Source organism: Microtus pennsylvanicus, chromosome 6 (genome assembly GCF_037038515.1).
Source record: "Microtus pennsylvanicus isolate mMicPen1 chromosome 6, mMicPen1.hap1, whole genome shotgun sequence".
In the NCBI taxonomy this organism is placed as follows: Eukaryota; Metazoa; Chordata; class Mammalia; order Rodentia; family Cricetidae; genus Microtus; species Microtus pennsylvanicus.
Window position 1 is genome coordinate 4,003,890 of NC_134584.1, and position 22,674 is coordinate 4,026,563.

The window sequence follows — 22,674 nt, forward strand, 5'->3', positions numbered from 1 at the left end:
GAGGTCAGGGTTGGGCAGAGTATTCATTTGTATTGCAAGTCTTAGTGTATTTGGGCAAGTAAGTACCTTAAGCTCAGCTTTTGATTGACTCCACATTGGGCAACAAAGCCAAGCAGCTCCGATTTCATCAGCAGAATGCCATGAAACAGACAGATGCCTCCACAGTCACAGCCAAACTAGTATCCAAGGACCAAAATAGCAGTCAGATGACCACAAGGGCCAGCTTACCACTTTCTGTCCAGAACCCAGAAACAGCAGCAGCTAAAAGTAGGCACAAAACTCACATGCTTTGGGAGGAACAGCAGGGACAGCACTGTCCTGAGAGGGACACAATGAGGTCGCTCCGTTTCATTTCTGCTGAAGCCTTGGTATCCCATCCTCGGGTGGCCCAGGAGAGCCTGGACCATATAGCCTACAACCTCTATCCACTCCTGTTCAAGGCCAGTTACCTGCTAGAGCAGGCAGAAGTAACCCGTGCTGTGCTGAGTCACTGGCCACTAGAGGAGTTCCGGTTGGCTGTGCTGCTGGGGCCAAACACTGACCACCCAGAAGACCTGCGTGATCGTGCCTGCAAGGCCTGCTTAGAGGCCTGTATGCAGGGCCTTGCTGACCATGTGCTGCAAAGTAGGAGCAACCGGCTTCGGGTAGCTGATTTTACAGGCATCCAGGATGTACAGGTGCAGCAATGTCCTTGTGGGAGGGCACTAGGAAGGTGGGGCCGCACTAAGGTGCTGGCCAGGATCTGCTGCCAGCTCCAAGGACAGCCTTGTACAGCCAGGCACCCTATTGAAGTCTTTGCTGACCTCTTTGTCACGGAAGGCAACTTTGACATGGTGGTGCAGGCCTTGAAGCCAGCAGGCCCAGCCCCTCTGCAAGTCTGCTGCCCTTCACTCCGGGCAGATAGCCTGAGTCCTGGGCAGCTCCTACAAGTGCTCGGCCTAGCTGGGCCAAGCAAGCTAAGAAAGTTGGAGGTAGTTCATAATGTACGATTGCATGCTGGCCATGTACAGCAGCTGCTGGCCCAGGTGGGCCTCCCTCAGCTGACCTCACTCACCCTACCCACGAAGGCCTTTGATGCACCCCCTACCTGTGCCCCAACTCCAGAGGGTGAAGATCCCCTCCTCACCTCTATTGCCTGGGAGCTCAGCCAGATGAACAAGCTCACCGAGCTAAGTGTAGCTTTCTCTATACTGACTGGAAAGATCCGAACACTGCTTAGGTAAGTCTCAGAAAACTGGGCACAGATTGGGTGGAGTTACTGAAGATAGAGATGAAGATAAGGATAGAGATGGGATCTGCTTACACAATGCTCTCTGGGAATGTTTGACAGGAGTTAAGAACCATCAGGAAAGAATCAGAGCACTGAGACAACTTGGAAGGTTCCTTTCAATTAACAAAAGCCAGTCGTGGGGGCTTGGGCATAATCCCAGCATGCAGGAAGCATAATCATTTTACATTTGAGGCCAACTATAAAGAAAGGCCTTATCTCAACATAAAGCAGAAAACAAGGGCTGAGCATATAGTGCAGTTCAGTAATAAAGCACTAGCAGATCCCAGTTTTAATTCTCAGCATCAGAGAAGAAGGGAAGAAAAAGGAGGGAAAGAGGGCACTAATTAGAAAGTAAACAACACAGGAGGCACAACTAGATCTTCTACTATTGTTGTATAACAAATTACCCAATGTTTAGTGTCTTAAAACATTTTCCCAGGTAAGGAATGGGAATATAGTTCAGCATAGTGAGAATGTTGGGTCAGTTGTCAGGTGAACTGTTCTCACCTGAAACCCTGGCACTGTTGTAGCCTCCTCAGCAACTCCGTTATTGAAGAAGGGCAGGAGGGCAGCAGCCAGGTAATGATAAAGTTATCTTCATGTAGGACCATGTGTGGTCAGGCCGTGGGGAGACAGCAAAAACAGGGTATTTAGGACAAAGAACAAGATCCCAGTGCATACTGCCTTGCCTAACAAGGGCAGTGATGGACATGTTCCCAGAGAAATCCAGCGTCTGGCCTGAAAATGTATATTCTCATGAATCCTGGGTGGAGATTTATTTCAGAGACACACCTCCCCCATCTGATACAGAATGCCTAGTGAATTCAGGATATGGAGTCCAAATTCAGCATGCTGGATTTCCCTTCCCAGCCCTGAAACTGTATTGGTTCTACTGTCATCAGAGTGACGATACCTTCTTTCTAGCCAATTCTGTCTTCTGATGACCCCAGTCAATATTCTGACAATTCTGAGATCATGTGTATAACTTTCCTAACCCAACTTGAAGTATGGTGTTGGTCAATTTTAGGTTTAATTATTGACAGTTAAGCAGGACCAGCAGCCATAGACTGCCAGAAGAAACGTGTAACTTTCACATGTCAAACTATTTTGATTTTTCTAATTGCTTAAAAATATCAGTCATTCTTAACTCAGAAGCCACGTGAAATGAAGTGTCAGCTGGAGTTTCTGGTAGGCTGCCATCTATGGTCCCTAAGAGAGAAAGGTGGATGGATTGTCCATTGCCACCAAAACTCTAGCTCACCTGGGACCCTCATAACATTGTGATGTTTTTGCCTACCTCACAGCCCCTTGAAGACTCCACTAAGAGTGTTGGACCTAGCCAACTGTGCCCTTAATCATGAAGACATGTCCTTCTTAGCAGATTGTAAGCATACTGCCCACTTGGAGGTGCTGGACCTCAGTGGACACAACCTGGTCCATCTGTACCCTTCTACCTTCTTCCAGCTGCTGAGCCAGGCGGCCCAAACACTAAGAGTGCTCACATTAGAGGAGTGCAACATCACAGATAACCATGTTGGCATGATGATTCTGGGCCTCAGTCCTTGCAACCAGCTCCAGGAGTTCAAGTTCCTTGGAAACCCACTGTCAGCCAGTGCTCTCCAGCGCCTTTTTGCTGCACTCTGCGAACTCCCTAGGCTGCGCCACATTGAGTTTCCAGTGCCAAAAGACTGCTACCCTGAGGGCACTACCTACCCCCAGGATGAGCTGTCTGTGTCCAAATTTGATCAACAGAAATATGACATGATTGCAGCGGATTTGCGAGCAGTACTGCTTCAAGCTAACCGGGAGGACATCCAGGCCTCCACTCCCCTTTTTGGAAGTTTTGACCCAGACATTCATGAAACCAGCAATGAACTTGGTACTTTCTTGATGCAAGCTTTCAAAACTGCTTTGGAAAACTTTTCCAGAGCACTAGAACAAATGGAGTAGCTCCTGCAATTATGCTTTAAAAAAAGGAAAAAAGGCTGTGCATTTCAACTAGCATGGTGCCCTGAGGTCAGTCCTGGATCTGTCACCAGCAGCATCACTGCCACAGAATTCCTTAGGGAAAACTACAGGCATCCGCATTACATGCTTTAAAAGGAAGCCCAGATATATAAATGGGTGTGTGTCAGTACAGCAGGAGCCTAAAGCAGAGGGGAAGTCACCCAGAGTGAAGGACCTATCACCTAGGTAGAAGGTGGAAAATGTGGACACCAGGGAAGAATGTACTGTGAGCAGGGTCAACTTGACTCTGATGCAGTGAGGAGGAAGAAAAGAGAAAATTCATCACAGAAAAATGTATAAAAGCAGCATCCCATAAAACATAACAAGAAAAAGACACTGAAAATGAAAATAAAAGTGAACTGAAGCACTGAGCCCAGCAGAAGCTTGCTTTGTTATATCTGTTGTACTTTTTACCAGATGACATCTGACTACACAGAAAGGTGTGGTGATCATTTTTCTGTCCACAGCTTTCTTGGCTTTGTTTCCAATCTTGGCAGTTTTGCACCATCTTTTGGTGACTGAGGACATCTAGTTGCTGAAATATTCCCAGTATTTCTTGAAATATTCTGACCCTATTTTCTGCTCTGCATCCAACCCTAAGACAGGCAAGTCCAGCCTGAACAACCACAAGTGTCAGGGATAACTGTGAATGCAGCCCATGACAAAATTATAGACTTAAGACAGATTATTTTTATGAAACTTGTTATGAGTCAATTATACAGTTTTCAAGCATGAACTTTGTAGATGATAACATGTCTATAATGCCTCCAAATCACTCCTTTGTGATGTTCCTCAGAATGACTGCGTCTGGCACTTTGCAACTCCTTTAAGGAAAAAATCACCACATGAGGAAGATCTGTTTGGACTTCATTTACAGTATCTGCCTTGCAAAAGTATTAGTGTAATTAAATGCTAATAAAAAAGGAGTGTGGCTTAATTTATGTACAGTCTATTTCATTAATATTCTCAATTTTAAAATTAGAATATGAAAATAATTTTCTTGGGACAGAGTAAAAGCTTAGCTCCATAATCACTCATGTACCAGCCAAGGGTCTGCCGTGCTATCCCCCCCCCCCCCAAGTCCCCATACCAGAGTACTTACTTCCATTTGACCCCTGAACAGCAATAAAAATATGCTACTAACAATTTCAGTTTAAAAAGGACAGAAAGCGGTCATGTCATAGATGCAAACTGCTGATGTGATTCTCATGTAAAATGTGTTCTCATTTTATTTTATTTTTTTTGGTTTTTCGAGACAGGGTTTCTCTGTGGCTTTGGAGCCTGTCCTGGAACTCCCTTTGTAGACCAAGCTAGTCTCGAACGTACAGAGATCCGCCTGCCTCTGCCTCCCGAGTGCTGGGATTAAAGGCATGCGCCACCATCGCCCAGCGTGTCCTCATTTTAAAAGATAAACCTCAGAGAAATCCATGAAATAATCTGTCCAAGATCACATGACAGATCAGTGAATTAACAGAAACTAAATGCATTAGGAAACAATCTGAGAAAACTGTTTTTTTAGATTACTAGAACAAATAACTTCTCAGACATAGTTCTGGTAATACAACAGAAAGGTATGGTAAGTATCCATTGAGAAGAGCTTTAACTGAAGCTGGAATCAGCTGGCTGTAGCTGAGAGAGCCTGCTGTCAACTCTAGTGCTCCTCAATCATTCCATAACTGAACTGTTTTCTGTGTAAGTATTTTCAAGTTTGTCATATTTCTATTGAGAAGGATATGCACATGGTGGAATACAGGATCTGAACATAAACTAACCACTTTATTCACTTCCTGCCTTTCCACTGACAAATAACCACATATAGGCTTCCTAGTTTTAGAAATACTCAGTTCAGACCCACTCCACAAAATACTACCATGACCCAGGCAGATTACCATCTCTCTATCAGGCTCCAGATCCTGTCCTCCAGAAAATAAAGCTATGTAGAACTCACTTAAAAGACTTCATGCTGACTGCATACAAGCACAAGGCTAGTACCTAACAGGCGGCTGGGAACCTGGACGCTGGGAGTTCCCAGAACTGTAACTAGTGAGTGATGTCTACCACTTTCCCTTCTTTGGGAATGGAACTGTTATATATTATATAGAACAGTTACATGAATAGCCCTCACCCCATCAAAATCTTGATAGTCACCAGTGAGCTTTCCAGGGTACCTGTCATATATCACGGTTTGCTCCTAACTAAAAAATGTTCCCTGTGATTCCATAGATTATGACTTTTAGGGGCTCCACCTGGTTCCTCTAGACTTGATCTACATGCCTTTTCTTTGCTGATTTTCTTGTTATAAGAGATGTTAGCCATGAGGGGAACCACAGGTGAAATCTTAGAAAACCATGGCAAGTCATAGAATCTGAATATCTTGGGAAATTATCATTTACAAGATAAAAAATAGTACTTAGCTCATAAAACCAGATTGCATGACAAAAAGTCAACTCATATAAGCTGTATGTAAATAGGTTATAAGTACTTATCTATATTTTAAATAATGTTAAAAACTGAGACAATACATGTGAAATTACCAACCCAAGAGTAGTTATACACATTTCTAAGTCCAGCACTTGGGAGCCTGAGGCAGGAGGGCTGCACATATGAGGCCTACTTGAACTATGCAGCAACACTCTGTCTCAAAAAAATAGTAAAGAATTGCACAAATAAAAAGTGGCACTATTATTTTAAATGACAGATATTGTCTGCGTACATTGCTAATAAACATGCTTATTGGATACAGGAACAGCTCACTTCTAGGTGTTCACTGGGACACAATCTGGGAAGAAGAAACATTTGGTGGTTGTTTGTGTTTTCTTTTTTTTCGTTATGGGAAAAAATGCCCCAAACAAGATAAATCTTGAAAATACAACTATGGTGTGGGAGAACTGCCTGTATTCTGTCAATCGTGTTTTAAATAAACACTGATTGGCCAGGCAGGAAGTATAGGTGGGACAACCAGAGAGGAAGTAAAGGTAGGATAATGAGAACAGGGAAGGAGGAAGTCCATTCCTCAGCAGTCCTGCCCAGACCACGAGAGAGGCAAGATGCAATCTGCCTTGCTAAAAAAGGTACCAAGTCATGTGACTAACATAGACAAGAATAATGGGCTAATATGAGTTATAAGAGCTAATACGAAGCCTGAGCAAATGGGCAAATCAGTTCATATCTAATGCAGACTGTGTGATTTTTCTTTGGGACTTGCTGGCTGTGGGAACTGAGCAGGACACAAACCCCAAAAAGCCAGCCCCACATGTTACACAACTACATTAACCAATAACTTCTAGATGGAATCAGGGGAGACCAGTAATTGGAGGAGAGGTAAAAACTGATAGAACATTTCTTAGAGTAAGAATATTCTATTTGAGCTTTAAATCTTTTCTTTAACCTAGAACTAAAATATAAAGTTGTACTTTTTCTACTAAATATTAACAGCTCAAAAATGCTTCAAAAAACTGAATCTCTAATAGCTACAGAGGATCAGAGAAAAAAACTTATCTGCTAAGTCCCTACTGCACTGTTCAAAGGGTGGAAAGACTTGAGTTCTCACAAAGAATAGCTGTACTGGGTCACATCTGGTAAGGAACAGACTAAATATCAGAGAGCCCAGAATGCAAGTTGCCATTGCCATCTGGCCTTAAGTTTCATTTCATTCTTATTTTTCTAGTATGACTTTTTCTACTTTCTTAAACTTTTTAAGTTCAACAAGTAGTTCCCAATATTTGAGATACATCCACATGAGCTTCCCGTTTTGACGTTTGTTGGTGTTCCAGACATCTCCACAATGCTTATCATGCTTAAATATGTCAGATAAGCCAGCGGCCATCTCTAGGTCAGCAGCCACCGGATCAATGGACGAGCGTACCAGTAAGCTCTTCTCCAGCTCTAGCCTTGTACTACGGGGAAGGACCAGGCTGCAGTAGATATTCTGACGTTCTACGAGAGCTTCTCCCACCTCCTTCAGCATAAGCTGGGCTCTCCTCTGCCAGTCATCCTCTTCTTCCAGGCAGCTCAGATAGACACTTTTCAGAGGCTGCAGCTGGCTTTTCTCTTGCATTATCTGAGCTCGTTCCTGCTCAAGAAGCTTCCTTTCTTCTGCCAACTTACACCCCTGAGAGATAAGAGCTTCTCGAAAACTAGTTGTTCTATTTTGCTCCTTTTCCAGTTCCAAAGATAGTTGAGCAATTGCACGCCGATGTTCTGAGATCACAGCATGGTATTTAGCTTCAAGATCCTGTTGGAAAGCAGTTGTTCTCTGATGATATGCTTCTTTTGCTTTTTCTATTTCTTTCTGGGATTCCCTAGACCAAATCCAACCTGACAGGAGGAAGAGATGAGGAAGACACATGAAGAGACACAACTAAAATCCTATGACTACTAAAGGAAAATATATAACACAGTGATGACAGCATTTCAGTAAAAGACTAAGAATTCAAAGTACTAAGACACTGAAATTTCATAGATAACAAAATAGGCAAAGTTCTTATCCTAAACTCAGATCAGTACTGGACACCTAAAGTAGTACATTCAATGCCCATGTTCTGGTGTCTAACTTCCATGGCTGGAAAAAATTATCACTGTTTTGTTTTCAAATCTATCATTTATGTGCTCTGCCTTGGTGCTCCATGACTTATTGACAATGTTTAAAAAATTAACATAGTAGGCTTCAAATATTGTTGGAAGTCATACTTGGGTTTACCCAATTATCATCTGTATACAGCTTAAGTCTGGTGAGTTTGCTATTATGTTTTACAAGAATAAGGTGAAGACGTTCAACTTAGGTTGGACTTGTAGCAAATACTTGTAATCCCAGTACTTGGGAGACTAAGAAGGAGGAGTATTCCAAGCTCAAGGCCAGGCTGGACATCCAAAATTTGCAGGTTTCAAAGCAAAATAGTCACACCAAAGCCCAGGAAGATCAGATATTTTGGTGTTATCTGACAAAGACTTTAAGACAGTCACATAACTTCATTCTTCCAGTTATATAATATTATGGATCAACTGGTTCCCAGATTTCAGAGGAAACTGTGGCTATGAAGTAACAGGTGTTCCTTCATAATGTGAGGTTATCTTCTTGCCTGTGCCAACCATACGATCCTGAGTCTCACATGAGTCTGTATGAGGTAACCAGTAGGGGAAACTGAGTAAAGGCTACTGAACTCTCTGTGCTACTTATTACAACTGTATGTGGTCTACAATGGTCTCAAAATTGTCTCTTTTGACTACACTGAATTGTACTATGTGATTAAGCTCAGTATACCGGACACTTCATGTTTTAGATCTAAGACAGTTTCTTTTCTACTCAAGAAAAAGTGAGTGAGGGAAAGGGGTGAAGGAAGAAGGGGAGAATGAACAGAGAAATAGAGAATGAGACAGAAGGCAAAACAGAGACAAGAAGATCTAAGACTGCCAAAGGGTGACAGAACTCTTCAAGGTTAGCACAACTTTACCAGTTCTGAATTGTATTGAAAATTATGAAATTTGGGGCTATGGATGTAGCTCAATGGTAGAGTTCTTACCTAGCATACACAAAGCCCAGTGTTTGATCATCAGAACCATGAAAGAAAGGACGAAGGAAGAAAGAAAGCAGAGTTGTTCATGAAATTTAAATCATCAGAATAAAAGTAGATTTTCATCCATCCATGAAGCATTCAATTCACCTGCTGTTACTTCCAGACCATTATGAAGGCTGGTTAACATATGCAAGTTGCAACACATCTTCTCAAACATATAGTAACTTACTTTTAGAAAATCCTTATAAGAATGCAAAGTTCTTAAATTACCTTTAGTCTAGGCTGTCCTGGCACACACCTAAGCTGAGATATGAGAATTGTAAATTTAAGGCCAACATAGTGAGACCCTGATGTAAAGGAACAACAACAACAAAATAACAGTTATCCCTGAATACATTATTTAGCCAGGATAATCAATACAGAAATATAAATCATTTTTTCAGTCCTCAGGAGAAAAAGTATCAACTTAACATCCAAAAAGGGAAAGCAAGAAATTGGGAATTATGAGTTCGTATTAAAGCTACAAACAAGTCTGAAAAATACATGGAAAATGAAAGGGCTTCTCCCATTCTCAAAGATAACTCACTCAAAGTAACTAACACCACTAATGGATGAGAATCTACTCATAATAAGTGTGATTTTAAGGCTTCCAAGCCGCTCACAGAACCACAGCAATAAATGCCTTTTATGTGAACAGTGCCCTGAGAAAGGGTGACAGGCAGGAGCCTTTAAATAGCACTCTCCAGGATGGATCTGGACTGGCATCAGGCAATACTCAGATCCTTCCTCTTTCTCTATGGCAAACTTCTGAACTGAGAAATTTAGACACATAAAAAGCTACTGTATAAAAATGATCACTATACATATGGCACAGCATTTGCTTTTCATTTACTGAATCATCAGCTTCTCATATTTTTAGATGACAACCAGAACCACAAGACATGAAGGAATATAAACCAGCTCTTCTACATCAGTGATCATAGGTGGGAGAACAGTTAGGAGGTAGGGTTTTCTCAAATTTTCTTTCTCTACATTTGCAAACACACATATGCCCATACGTACTATAGTCTATTACCGGTAAGAGTTTCAGTGGTATTCAGTCAATTTAAATATGAGGATTTCTAGTCTGCAAGGTAGTTTTCATGGGCAAACTCACCCAAATACCTGACTTTTAAAATACTAAACAAACATCCTAACTGGTTTTCTTTCAGGTCAATTTTCCTGTCAGTACTGAGGAGGGCAACTAAGGTAAAGAAGTACCTTTAGAATAGTGAGACAATGAGAAAAAGCTAAGACTTACTAAAACTTAGCCCACACCAAATGTTTTTGACTTATTTAATGCTGACAAAGTATTAAAGGATGATAAGCTACCTTCTAGGAATAGGTAAACCGAGGATCAGCAAAGCTAACCTGTAGTGGGATATTTGTTTACACTGGGTGAAGATGTATCTTTGCCATTGGTTTAATAAAAAGTTGAATGACCAATAGCTAGACAGGAGAGGTTAGACAGGTCTGCTGGGCAGAGAAAAGAACTCAGAGTATGAATCTAGGCACAAGGATTTCACCAGCGAGATATGGAGGACATCAGACATCTAGAATGAAGGAGAAGTAAAGAGCCACATGGTAAAATGTAGATTAATAGAAACAAGTTAATTTAAGTTATAACAGCTAGTCGGAAACAAGCCTAAGCTAATCCTGTCACAGAGTTGGTATAAGGGTAAAACTGCACTGTATTGGTCAAGTACTAAAGACAATCTTTAGTGTGTCCAGTACCTGCAGCAATCTACTCCTAGCATAATTTTTAGATCAGGAAACAGAGATGTCAAGAAAATTATAACTTACGAAATGCTGCCAATCCCAGCATTGGCACCAAGAGGGCATAATTCCACTTGCTTCCATCACCCCCATCAGCCCTGGGATTGGGCTGGATGTTCCAATTTGGGGGGTCATTTAAGTTATTCATGGAGCTATACCTTGAAGAAAATGAAAAAGATACTAATTATATAAAAAGAACAGAGTATAGCTGTTATGATTATATCTTCTACATAAATTTCTGTCAAGAAAATACTTTTCAGCTCTGTGTGCTGCACAACACTGCATCCTATGTGATTTCAAGAAGTAAGTCATACTGTAGTATGAGAGGTATGTCTCAAGTAAAGTACAAGCAAAATATGGTGAGTTCTCCCTTCACTTTTAGATGTATGGTCATTGTAATGATTAATATTGCCGGGCGATGGTGGCGCACGGCCAGGCGATGGTGGCACACGCCTTTAATCCCAGCACTCGGGAGGCAGAGGCAGGTGGATCTCTGTGAGTTTGAGACCAGCCTGGTCTACAGAGCTAGTTCCAGGACAGGCTCCAAAGCCACAGAGAAACCCTGTCTCAAAAAATCAAAACAAACAAACAAACAATGATTAATATTATATGTCAATATAAATGAGAGAAGGCATCTCAGCATGCCTAGCTAATTGGTTAAACATCATTCTAGGTGTGCCTGGAAAGTGTTTCTGTATGACTGGTAAGCATTTGAGTGCTAATATTGATTACTTATAATAAATCAAATTTTTCTCTTACCCTACACATACCATGATAAGCCCTAAAAAATTATGGTTGACAATGAACCACACATGTGATAGTAGTCTAGATAGATTATCTATCTAATTGAAATATATCTCTATATATCTAGAAAAACTAATTAACATGACTACATGTTTGACTATCATAGATGACTATCTATTAACCTATATTTCTTAATTATACATTTTTAAACGAGCTGCACAAACACAATACCTTAGTCAAGAATAGAAATATACATATTAGGTTTTCTAGATATATAGAGATAAATTTCAATTAGATAATCTTTAACACTTTTAAAGACTACAGAATACAGCATTTAAAATGTTTTAAAAACTTAGGACTTTTCATGATAGTGAGACAAATCTGCTCATGGCAACACCAATCTACTTCAAGAGGATAATGGGCTTCAATCAGTGAAGAGGCTCCTCATGGAGTTTGTTAGGCATTTGGGCATGAAACTGCTCTTGCTTGAACTGCTTGATTGGACTTGTAGGACCCACAGAAAAATGACTGCTGAAGCTGCCTAAAGAAGGTGAGACAGTCCTTCAGGGTTCCTACTTCATGAAGGAGTCTGCCAGACACTCTGTAAGACACAGAAGACAGTAAGTGACAAACTGCCAATATAGGCAGAACTGTCTTTAGACTTTCCTGCTCCGTGGAAAAGTCTGCTGGATATTATAGGCCTGTAGGTGAAGATGGATGCCCCCAACGATACAGAAGAACTTTGGGCGACTGTCTGGGTAGCAAGATGTCTGTCAATTCTAGAGTTTTGGAAGTTGCTTACAGTGTACTTTCTGTTAACTTAGGTAATATTATATCCTTCTGGGGTCTTTGATGGAGTTGAAGAATAGATAGTTATAATTATAGTTTTCTTTAGTTATGATAAAAGATAAAGTAGATATAAATATTGTAACTGTAATTCTTACTTGATAACTGTCTTGTTATATGTAATCTTGCTATGTTAAAGTTAAAATCTTCCTTTTTATTTAGACAGAAAAGGGGTGGTGATGGGGAACCCGAGTAGATACCAAAAGCCTAGTTAAGACTCCCATATAAATGGTATATTTGAATATAATCTGTTCAATACTTTGTATTATCTCTAAATCATCAATACTTAATAAGGTATAAAGGCACTTAAGTAGCTGATATGCTTTATTTCCCTCCTTGTTTTAAAAAAAGTCTGTACAGGGGGCTGGAGAGATGGCTCAGTGGTTAAGAGTATTGCCTGCTCTTCCAAAGGTCCTGAGTTCAATTCCCAGCAACCACATGGTGGCTCACAATCATCTGTAATGAGGTCTGGTGCCCTCTTCTGGCCTGCAGACATACACACAGACAGAATATCAAATAAATAAATAAATATTTAAAAAAAAGTCTGTACACACTCATTTTTCCTAAATGATATGCGGTTGGTTGAACCCACCAATACGGAGGGCCCACTGTCTTATTTATTCCCTCTACACCAATAACATCCATTTCTGGGTTAAAAGTCCCAAGGAAATAATTCAAAATATAAAGCATTGTGCACAAACATATTCCATATTTCCTTATTTATAATAAAAACAAATAGAAGAAATTAAATGGGAATGATTCATTGTAAATAATAATTCAAAATTCTGCTCATAAAGATTGTGCACCAAAAGAAGAACTTAATCTAATATTAAGTAAAAATTCAGGAAACAACTGTGATTATTGGTTTACTTTTTATGACATTTAATTCCACCGAAAATTTTAGCTATTTCACTAGAAAAATAGAAATAGTATCTGAAACTGATCAAATCAGAGCGAGTTTGCAAGAATTAGGATGTCAGTCCTAGCTATGATGGAAGCAGCTTTCATGATCTAAGCTACAACAGGCCTTGTCCTGAGTTTTCCACGAGCTAAAATGAAGACGAAAGCTTTTGATATTGTTTCTAGTTCAGTATCCTGGCTTCTGTGCTGCGCAGTGCAGCTGCCCGGCCTGGTTCATCCACCAAGGCATCATTCCTACCCACTCCAGAAATCCAGGGCGGTAGCTCCCACCGATTCCTTGGGACCCAGTACCCAATAAAATGAGCTCTTATTGGGCTGAGGTCGCTGCTCATCGGACCGCAGTTTAAACTGCCCGGATCCTCCGACTCTCTCTGTTTTGGTAAACTCGAAGAACTACCCGAGAAGCACTTCAAAGATATTGGTACCCACTTACTCCTGGAGCAGAGTCCATCAGCGAAGCTAACAAGCTACCTCAAAAGTACAGCCACCGGGCCAGTGCAGCACGCAGACGTACCACCTTTCACCGGAGCCCGTCGTGGTGCGCAGGCGCAGAGTTATCCAAGTCCGACGTCGCCGTAGCGTGGTGCGCAAGCGCAGTCTGTCGCTGAGGCTTGTGGGACAGCAGAGACATGGCCGGCGTAGGAGCAGTTTCGCGGCTTCTTCGCGGGCGGCGCTTGGCGCTAACTGGGGCGGTGAGTCAGTGCCACGGGATAGCGGGCACCAGGAGTGCTCCAGATCCGAGTGTACTCCTAATCCCGCGAACCCACCCTAATTGGGCTGGGGCTGGGAAGGTGCAGTGTACCAGAGCCGACAGCTTTCCGGCGAAGGTCACGACTCCACAGTCGCGGGAGTCGAGCCCGGCCTTCCCAGTCTTGTCCCAGCTAAATTCTCCAAGGTCAACTGGCGGGACCGACCTGTGTCCTGGTTGCGGGCAAATCTGCGATTAATAGTTGGTAGCCTCGATGTTGACATTAAAATATTGTAAATGATGAGCTTATAGGCTTTGTGTAGTGACCTCGGCTACTGCTTAAGGCTGTCAGGTGATCCTTAAGCACCGTGTTCATCCGATCTTGCGACCCCTATTTTGCATTGCAGTGGAATAGGGGCACAGTGTGCTCCTGGGATGCTAAGATCCGAGTTGGCTTTGCCAGATTGTCAGATTGTGTTCCAGTGTACTCTTTGACGATGACATATTATGCGTTAGATTTCTAGGGCTTTATTAAAGCAAACTAAATGAAATGACCCACCTACCTACTTAATAATTTAATTACGAAATAAAAGCCTCAATACATTGAACAGTATCGACTTGCACTGTGCCTATAATTATGGCTGCAATTGTCTCCTTTTTGAAATAGATATTAAAAATTAAGTTCAATTAAATGTTCAAGGGTTACTTGGCAGCTATTCTTGGTTGCTATTCAAACTTGATAATTTCAGTAATTTTTATTTACTACCATAGACTTCGACCTCCACCTCTATCCCTTGGGTTCTTAAAACAATAAAAGGAGGGTTATAAGTACTGATCACTGAAGCCTTTAACAGGAAATAACAGATTAACAACCTGTAGTTATATAGCAGGATTGTATTGTAGCAGAAATATGTGAATCCACCCCATCCCCAGGATTCAGTTCACACACTCAGGAAAAAATAAGGAGAGAGCTTTTTAATAATGGAGTCCAGCTCTGGCTAATGCCCAGAAAGGAGCCAGTCAAGAATAGAAGATTTTACTAACTTGTTTATACCTTAGGTTTATGCATTCCACATGTGTTGTCATCCTTAAATCCCTTTCAGTTCCCAGGTCCAGTTTACACTTTGACCAATTTAGACAGAGACTGGAGACTGCATAAGTCTGGCCACTTATGCTGGTGGGAGATTTACACAGCAAAGATATTCCAAATTGCCTGAGTTTTTCTTAAGTACACCATTGTTCTTTTCCAAATAGTTGTTACCTATGGTCATCTTGTCTAGCTGGTAGAAATAGGCTTTTCTTGAGAAAAGAAATCTGGCTTTATGGCATACCATACTTAAAAATGGTTTTCACCCTGGGTTTTGAGGCAATTATATTAGAAGCAATTCTGATAGAGAAATGGGTCTAATGGTTGTAAGTCAGGTTGTCCCTTTTATTATGGGAATGGAGCCTAGTGGCTGGTCAATCCTGGTCAAAAAATATTTACATTCCAGAATCCTTAATTTTACTTATCTGTAACAGGACTGGCTAGTATACTCATCTTTGGAGTATTTTGAAGTATTTTCCTTAGCTAAATACTGTTTTGTGTCTTAATGTGTCCTAAGCAAGTCTATTAATAAATCATTTATAATGTTGATTCTACATCAGTATAATTTTTATTCCGACTAGAGTAGAATTACAGTTGAAAGTGAGAAGAAGACTCTAAGCATGTGAGATCAGGCTGCATAACTCTTTTCTTTTATGGGGGCTTGGTTGGAAGCCTTTTTTTCCCCCCCAAACTTTATTTGAATCATGCTAACTGCCAGCATTTTGCCATCTTTGTTGTGGCTCTTCATAATGCTCTGTGGTTAAGTACTAGTAAACAGGATAATAAGATAGAAAAGACAATTGACCTCTCAAAATACGGTTTTTGGTTTTAAATTAGTCTCTTCATGAAGATGGCTATTACTATAGAAATTCTGCCCTCAAACTAAATAGTCATTGGCATTTGAAGTTTGTTTTTTTCATGAAAAATTTGAGTTTACAAAAGAACAGAATCAAGTTAGTAAAAAAGAAATTTGTGATCACCAACAGAGAAATGCTGAAGAAAGAATTGTTTACTCCTGTCTATTAATAATAATAATATCTATAAGCTATTCTGTATTGTCAAATGCTTTCAAGTTATCAACTCATCAAATTTGTTTTGCCTTCGGTTTGCTTTTCATGGTCCCAGTATACTGATGTGACTTACAAACATTTGAAATTGTTCAGTGTATAGGAAAACTAAAAACAAGGACAGCTCCCTTCTATAAAGTTTTCCAAATTCTTAGGAAAAATATATGAAACATTGTGGTAGAATAAATCTTTTCTTTAGATGAATTGTTTTGAATGTTTTAGTGCTATATCTAGAATTACATGAGTTAGTTAGGCCTGTACAGTCATACTATTTTGTTTGGCTTCTTGGAACCAATGAAATTCAGTTCTGTGTTTTCTATGTTCCTGACTCACTTGTAGACTTGTGACTTAGCATTTATTCGTGACCTGCATTTTAATCTGAATTTGGAGTTTCTCAGAGGTTTTTCCAAAGTTCTTTTGATAGTGGTTGATCTGGGTCCATAGTCCCTATTGACCGGTTTTCCTGTGTGGTTTGTGAGAATTTTGTGGGGCAGGCTCTGAAAGTTTAAGTTATAGTCATCTAAGTCAGGGATATCTATCCCTGTGAACTTTATTTTAAACTTCTCTACTTAAAAAATAATGAAAATTTAAAATCTTATTACATTTATTTGTGTGTGTTCACATAGTACATAGAAATCAGTAGGCAACTTGGAGGTATGGCTTTTCTCTTACAAGTGTGGGTCCTGCGGAATCAAGCTTAGGTCCTTCGGCTCAACAAGAAGCATCATCTGACTAGCCTTAAAAGATATAATTCTTAATGAAAATAATCTCAACATGGTTAATTTTTTTAAATCATTGAGATTTAAAAAGATTTATAAATGAAAAGGAATAAACTATTCTGTTCAGTAATGTAAACAATTTCTAAATTTTGTCATTGTGCACTGGTGTTTACCTCCATTTCTGTGTTTTCTGAGTGATAGAAGAACTTCAGTTCACTTAAACCACCTCCTGCCCCTCCTAGTGCCAGCCAGTTTTAAGTCTTCATTGGGTGATTTTTATAATTGCAAGGTTGTGCAGAAGATGATTTATACCAGTCTTCAACTGATTAGACACTTGGCTTATTGAGGCACTTTGCTTCTTGGGGATAATTAATAGTCTCTTCTCTTCTCTTCTCGTTGCTTCCCCAACCGCCTTAATGAGAACGTCTGTCCTACTGGACAAGGTATAAGTGGACTTTTTGTTACAGTGTAGGTAAATGTCCTCATTCATGTTCATGTTTCCAAATTAGAAAATATCTCAGTGTGTAAGAACACTTGCTCTGAAAGCAAGAGGACCTGAGTTCCAAGCTCTAGTACCCACATAAAAGCCAGACATAGCCAGTTACGTTCGTAACTCCTGTGCTGAGACGTAGAGACAAGTGAATCTTGAGAGTTCACTGACTGGCCAGCCTAGCTGATACTGTGAGCTTCTAGTTAATTGAGACTGTCAAAAAATAAGGTAGAAACCCAACAAGATGGTTCTGTGGATAAAAGTGCTTGCTGCACAAGTCTGATGGCCTATGCTAGACAAAAGATAGTAATCAAGAAGGATACGGCATCTTTCTCTGGTTTCTCACATATGCACCACCTCCTAACTAACTATGGGATATTTTTTTAAAAAGGTTTAAAAAAATGTGTCTTCCCTAGCAGTGCATCTTTTTAATATCAGCACTCTTGAGGCAGAACAGGTGGGTCTCTGAGTTCAAAGCCAGCCAGCCTACACAGTAAGACCCTGTATCAAAAACTAATTAAATAAATGTAAATACTAGAACCTACCATGACTTGAGGCCCTCCAACTTAACAAAGAAGTTATTCATTTTACATTGTCAGATTTTTCTCTGATTACCTCTTACTTGTCTTACAGATTTTTTTATGTCACATAATGTTTCTTTAAAAAAAACATGGAATTCTTTTTTTCTTTTTCATTTCTTTTTCTTTCTTTTAAATTAATTTATTTGTTTATTAAAGATTTCTGCCTCCTCCCCGCCAAAACATGGAATTCTTAAGATCATTTGTGAGTTTTCCTTTTTTAATTGCTAAGTGAACTTAACTACCTAGAACTGTTCCTTATTATGTCCAAATCTCTTCATATGTTTTGGTCTTTTAAAATAGAGCAAGTAGAATGAAAATGATTCCCTTAATGTCTGACTGGATTCACACTGTCACTAGGTTTTCTGAGTATGTGCTTATCTTAATCTTGGATGTGGAGAATTATAGAGGTTTTCAGAGGAAGGCCAGGGATAACCCATTAGGGAGAACAGGCCTGACCCATGAGAGGGGTATGGCTATAGTCTTGGTATACTGGGTAAAGAGATAGTTGAGTCATTCTTAAGCTTAATGTTTTTTTGTTTTTGTTTCAATAAGCAGTAACCTGTTCTAGAGTTTAAATCTCTCAGTACACCATCTGGTGAAGCAGGATTTTTGAAGGATTGTCCCACCCTGTCTATTTGTTAAAGCACATACCACCATAATCTGATTCATTTTTTTTAGAATGAAAATTCTTGAAGGACATTCAGATAGCCAGTATGCAAAGGGTTAAGATGGATCCAGTAAAAATGCTTCATTATTTGCAAACTATAGCAACACAGATTTCTTTGCCATTCTTCGCTGAGTTGCATAGATTAATATAGTGGCAAAGCCAGTGTCAGTAGTAGTTTTCTATTGAGAAACAGGTGTTTTTGTTTTGTTTTGTTTTTTTTTTTTTTTGGAAAAGGCTCTTCCTAGAATGCCATGTCAGAGTAGAGGGGATGAGACCTGGGTCCTTGCCCTCTTAGGTCTATCTATCTTTCAGGGTCCCAGGTAAACTTTTAGAAGAATAAAAGCAAATGGTACATAGGAAGCTAAGCAATTTAGAAAGAGAATTTTAATTGATTCCTCTCTGTTGATGTTCCATTCATATCTCTGCAGCGGCCAGCAGCATTCCAAACACAGACCAGTGGCTTTCACTTCACTGTTGGTGAGAGCAAGAAGGCATCTGCCAAGGTTTCAGATGCGGTAAGTTCATTACTCAACTGTAAACAATTTTTTTCCAAGACATGATCTCACTATGTAGACTAAACTGGCCATGAACTCACAGAGATCTGCCTGACTCTGCTGGGATTAAAGGTGTATGTCATTATGCCCAGCGTGTAAACAACTTTTTCTGCTTCGAAAGATAGTAATCTATAATCATTTTAATGTATTTGAATATTGCACAAATTTAAAGAAAAGATTTTCCTTAAGTGCCTTTTGGCCATTTGAGATTCCTCTGTTGAGAATTCTCTGTTAACATCCTTAGCCATCAGGGAAATGCTAAGCAAAACGACTCTGAGATACTATCTTATACCAGTCAGAATGGCTAAGATCAAAAACACCAATGATAGCTTATGTTGGAGGGGGTGTAGAGTAAGGGGAACACTCCTCTATTGCTAGTGGGAGTGCAAACTTGTACAGCCACTTTTGATATCAGTATTGGCAGTCAACCTACCTCAGGACCCAGCAATACCACTCTTGGGCATATACCCAAAGGATGCAGACCCATACCACAAGAACTTTTGCTCAGCTATGTTCATAGCAGTATTATTCGGAATAACCAGAACCTGGAAACAACCTAGATGCCCCTCAACCAAAAAAAGGGTAAAGAAAATGTGGTACATTTACACAATGTACTCAGTGGTTAAAAAAAAATGACATTGAAATTTGCAAGCAAATGGATGGAACTAGAAAAAAACATCCTGAGTGAGGTAACACAGACACAGAAAGATGAACATGGTATGTACTCACTCATAAGTGAATGTTTGACATAAAGCAAAGGATAACCAGCCTACAGTCTACAACCCCAGAAAAGACAGGAAACAAGGAGAACCCTACATACTTGGACACCCCGCCCCCCCAGTCCCAGGAAGGGGCAGTAGACAAGATCTCTTAAGTAACATGGCAGCGTTGGGGGACAGGGGAGGTGGTAGGGGAGTGGAAAGTGGAAAAGGGGTGAAGGGGAGTGGGGAGGAGAACTTGAGGGATTGGGAAGATCAATTTGGGTGAAGGACAGAGGGAGAGCAAGAAAAGAGATACCATTATGGGGTTAGTGAGAAACCAGACACTAGGGAAATTCCCACTAATCCTCAAAGATGACCCCAGCTAAGATCCTAAGCAATAGTGGAGAGGGTACCTAAAATGCCCTTCCCCTGTAATCAGATTGATGACTACCTTAACTGTCATCATAGAACCTTCATCCAGCAACTGATGGAAGCAGATGCAGAGATCCACAGCTCTGGACCAAACTCCTGGAGAGGGAAATATTATGACCAGAGGGACCAAGATCATGATGGGGAAATCCACAGAAACAGTTGACCCAAGCTAGTGGGACCGATAGATAACTTGGGAACCTGCATAGACAGAACTAGGCCCTCTGAATGTGGCTGACAGTTGTGTGGCTTGGGCAGTTTGTAGGACAACTAGCAGTGGAACCAGTATTTAATCCCTAGTGCATGAACTGGCTCTTTGGAGCCCATTCCCTATGGAGTGGATACCTTGCTCAGCCTAGATACAGGAGGGAGGGCCTTGGTCCTGCCTCAAGTAATGTGACAGACCTTGTTGACTCCCCATGGGAAACCTCACCCTCTCTGAGGAGTAGATTGGGGAGAAGATGGGGAGGACAGGAGGGAGAGGGAACTGGGATTGGTATGAAAATTAAACTTTTAAAAATAAAAGAATTTCTTCGGTATTAATTGTGTGCTTATATATGTGTAGTGCAATACTTATAAAAATGTTTACATAGATAGGTACATTTTTGCTAGCAAATCTTTATCTAAACTCTAAATGCAAGTAAACTAACAGTATAAAAAATACATTGTATATGCTGTGATGAACAGTGTAAGACTGCTAGCTACTGGAGTTGAAATTTTTTTGTATTTAACCTGTTCTGATTTCTGTTGTTTTGTTTTGTTTTTTAATCTGAACATTGCTTACAAGTTCTTATCATATGAGCTAGCAGGAGTTAGAGAATACTGCTTGACAGTTTCTCTGTGATAAATCTACCCACACAGACCCTGCTCCTAAATATAGGCCTGAAATGTAGTTGTGGTCTCCACCCAGGAAAACTGAAATGTGATGATTTAAACAAAAGCAACATTGTTTTCAAGAGGGACTAGTACACACAGGTGGAGAAATATTGAATATCCTATAAATAAATGGATATTATCATAGACAGGAGTAAAAACATTGAGAAAAAGATATAAGTAGAGCTCATTGTATTGATACTTTCTTCTGACTGGAATTTTAGTAATTTTAAGTGATCTCAAAAACACTTTGTTTTTGTTTTTTAAAGCTAGGTGTTGGGAAGCAGAGACAGGAAGATGATGAATTTTGAGCCAGCTTGAGCAAGATGTCTGTCTTGGTGTGTCTATTGCTGCAATGAAATGCCATGACCAGAGAGCAATTTGGGGAGGAAAGGGTTTATTAGGCTTATACTTCAGCATTGCTCTTCATCACTGAAGGAAGTCAGGGCAGGATTCCGGAAGCAGGAGCTAATGCAGAGTCCTTGGAGAGGACCCTGCATACTGACTTGCTTTCACTGGCATCCTCAGTCTGCCTTTTTATAGAACCCAGGACCAGCAGCCCAGAGATGGCACCACCCACCATGGGCTGGACCCTCCCCCACTGATCACTAATTGAGAAAAGGCCTTACAGCTGGATCTCAAGGAGGCATTTCCTCAGCTGAGGCTCCTTCCTCTGATCACTCTAGCTTATGTCAAGTTGACAGACAAAACCACCCAGTACAATGCCTGCAAATTATAAATGAATAAATGTAATTAATTGGGGGGGGTGGGAACAAACTTTTTGTCCATAAAATCTGATTGCTGTTCCTTTGTTCCTACCATACACACTTCAACACCAAGAATACATACTCATCACAGAACAAGATTGAGGCCGCCTGTGTACAGCAACTGTTCTTTTCTTTATTTTGTAATTATAGCCTTAATGTTTTATAAAGTTGAATATGTAATGAATAGCTGAATTTCCTTTTCAGATTTCTACTCAGTATCCAGTTGTGGATCATGAATTTGATGCCGTGGTGGTAGGCGCTGGAGGGGCAGGCTTGCGAGCTGCATTTGGCCTTTCTGAGGCAGGGTTTAATACTGCATGTCTTACAAAGCTCTTTCCTACCCGGTCACATACTGTTGCAGCACAGGTAAGAAAAAAAACTCTCTTTCAATGCATAGTACCAGCCTTCTCATCGAGCTCCAGCAACAGTTGTTAGCACCTAATCAGTCATTCTCACTTCGCAAGTCAGTGCTTACAGTCTCCTCCTCAGGACCACGCTGGGCTTGGCACCTTATTTTTATTCTCACATGTGGGTCTTTTCCAGCTCTCCTGCCTCCTATCTGTTTCCCCATCATTGTTTCATTTCCCCCACAGTTCTTCCTGGTATAAAATGTTTGCATAGGCCAGATCTTAAGTTTAGTCAGCTTTTTTTAATCACCGAGACAAATACCTGAGATAATAAACTTAAAAGGAAGAGAGACTTATTTTGGTTTATGGTTTCAGAGATTTTTGGCTAAGATCATTTGGATGTGCTTTTTGGGCCTATGGCAGCATATTATATCACTGAAGGGGCATGTGGCAGAGAATACTGCTTGCCTCATCTCAAGGCAGCCAGGAAGTAAAAAAAAAGGGGGCGGGGGAGAAGGGGTGCTGTCACTTTCAAGGGCATGTCCAGTGACTTAAATTCTTTTCCTTAGGCCCTGCCTCCTAAAAGTT

The 22,674-nt window shown here is 40.5% G+C and overlaps 3 protein-coding genes across 3 annotated transcripts in view; 2 read left to right on the forward strand and 1 right to left on the reverse strand.

Annotated features, from left to right (window-relative positions):
• The first annotated feature begins 253 nt into the window (after nucleotides 1-253).
• Nucleotides 254-3,360, forward strand: Lrrc14b (leucine rich repeat containing 14B). The gene is made up of 2 exons (XM_075975682.1): nucleotides 254-1,219; nucleotides 2,575-3,360. Exons 1-2 carry the CDS (start codon nucleotides 285-287, stop codon nucleotides 3,218-3,220), a joined length of 1,581 nt encoding a protein of 526 aa, XP_075831797.1. The 5' UTR covers nucleotides 254-284; the 3' UTR covers nucleotides 3,221-3,360.
• Nucleotides 3,361-3,962: 602 nt separating this feature from the next.
• Nucleotides 3,963-13,660, reverse strand: Ccdc127 (coiled-coil domain containing 127). The gene is made up of 3 exons (XM_075975683.1): nucleotides 13,550-13,660; nucleotides 10,633-10,763; nucleotides 3,963-7,594 (listed from the first exon to the last, which is right to left on the reverse strand). The coding sequence occupies exons 2-3, from the start codon at nucleotides 10,751-10,753 to the stop codon at nucleotides 6,933-6,935; spliced, it is 783 nt and encodes a 260-aa protein (XP_075831798.1). The 5' UTR covers nucleotides 10,754-10,763; nucleotides 13,550-13,660; the 3' UTR covers nucleotides 3,963-6,932.
• Sdha (succinate dehydrogenase complex flavoprotein subunit A) overlaps nucleotides 13,426-22,674 on the forward strand; it is a 28,164-nt gene continuing 18,915 nt past the window's right edge. Inside the window, exons 1-3 of the mRNA XM_075975681.1 lie at nucleotides 13,426-13,808; nucleotides 18,844-18,930; nucleotides 21,944-22,105. Of these exons, the coding sequence (XP_075831796.1) occupies nucleotides 13,746-13,808; nucleotides 18,844-18,930; nucleotides 21,944-22,105 (312 nt within the window). The 5' untranslated portion in view covers nucleotides 13,426-13,745. The remainder of the gene's footprint in view (nucleotides 13,809-18,843; nucleotides 18,931-21,943; nucleotides 22,106-22,674) is intronic.

Excerpts from the sequence above, each read along its gene's own strand:
- Lrrc14b (XM_075975682.1), top strand. The coding sequence starts at position 285 with ATGCTTTGGGAGGAACAGCAGGGACAGCACTGTCCTGAGAGGGACACA. Across the intron at positions 1,220-2,574 it reads AAGATCCGAACACTGCTTAG|CCCCTTGAAGACTCCACTAA; the intron begins GTAAGTCTCAGA and ends CCTACCTCACAG.
- Ccdc127 (XM_075975683.1), bottom strand. The coding sequence starts at position 10,753 with ATGAATAACTTAAATGACCCCCCAAATTGGAACATCCAGCCCAATCCC. Across the intron at positions 7,595-10,632 it reads GCTGGGATTGGCAGCATTTC|GTTGGATTTGGTCTAGGGAA; the intron begins GTAAGTTATAAT and ends TCCTCCTGTCAG.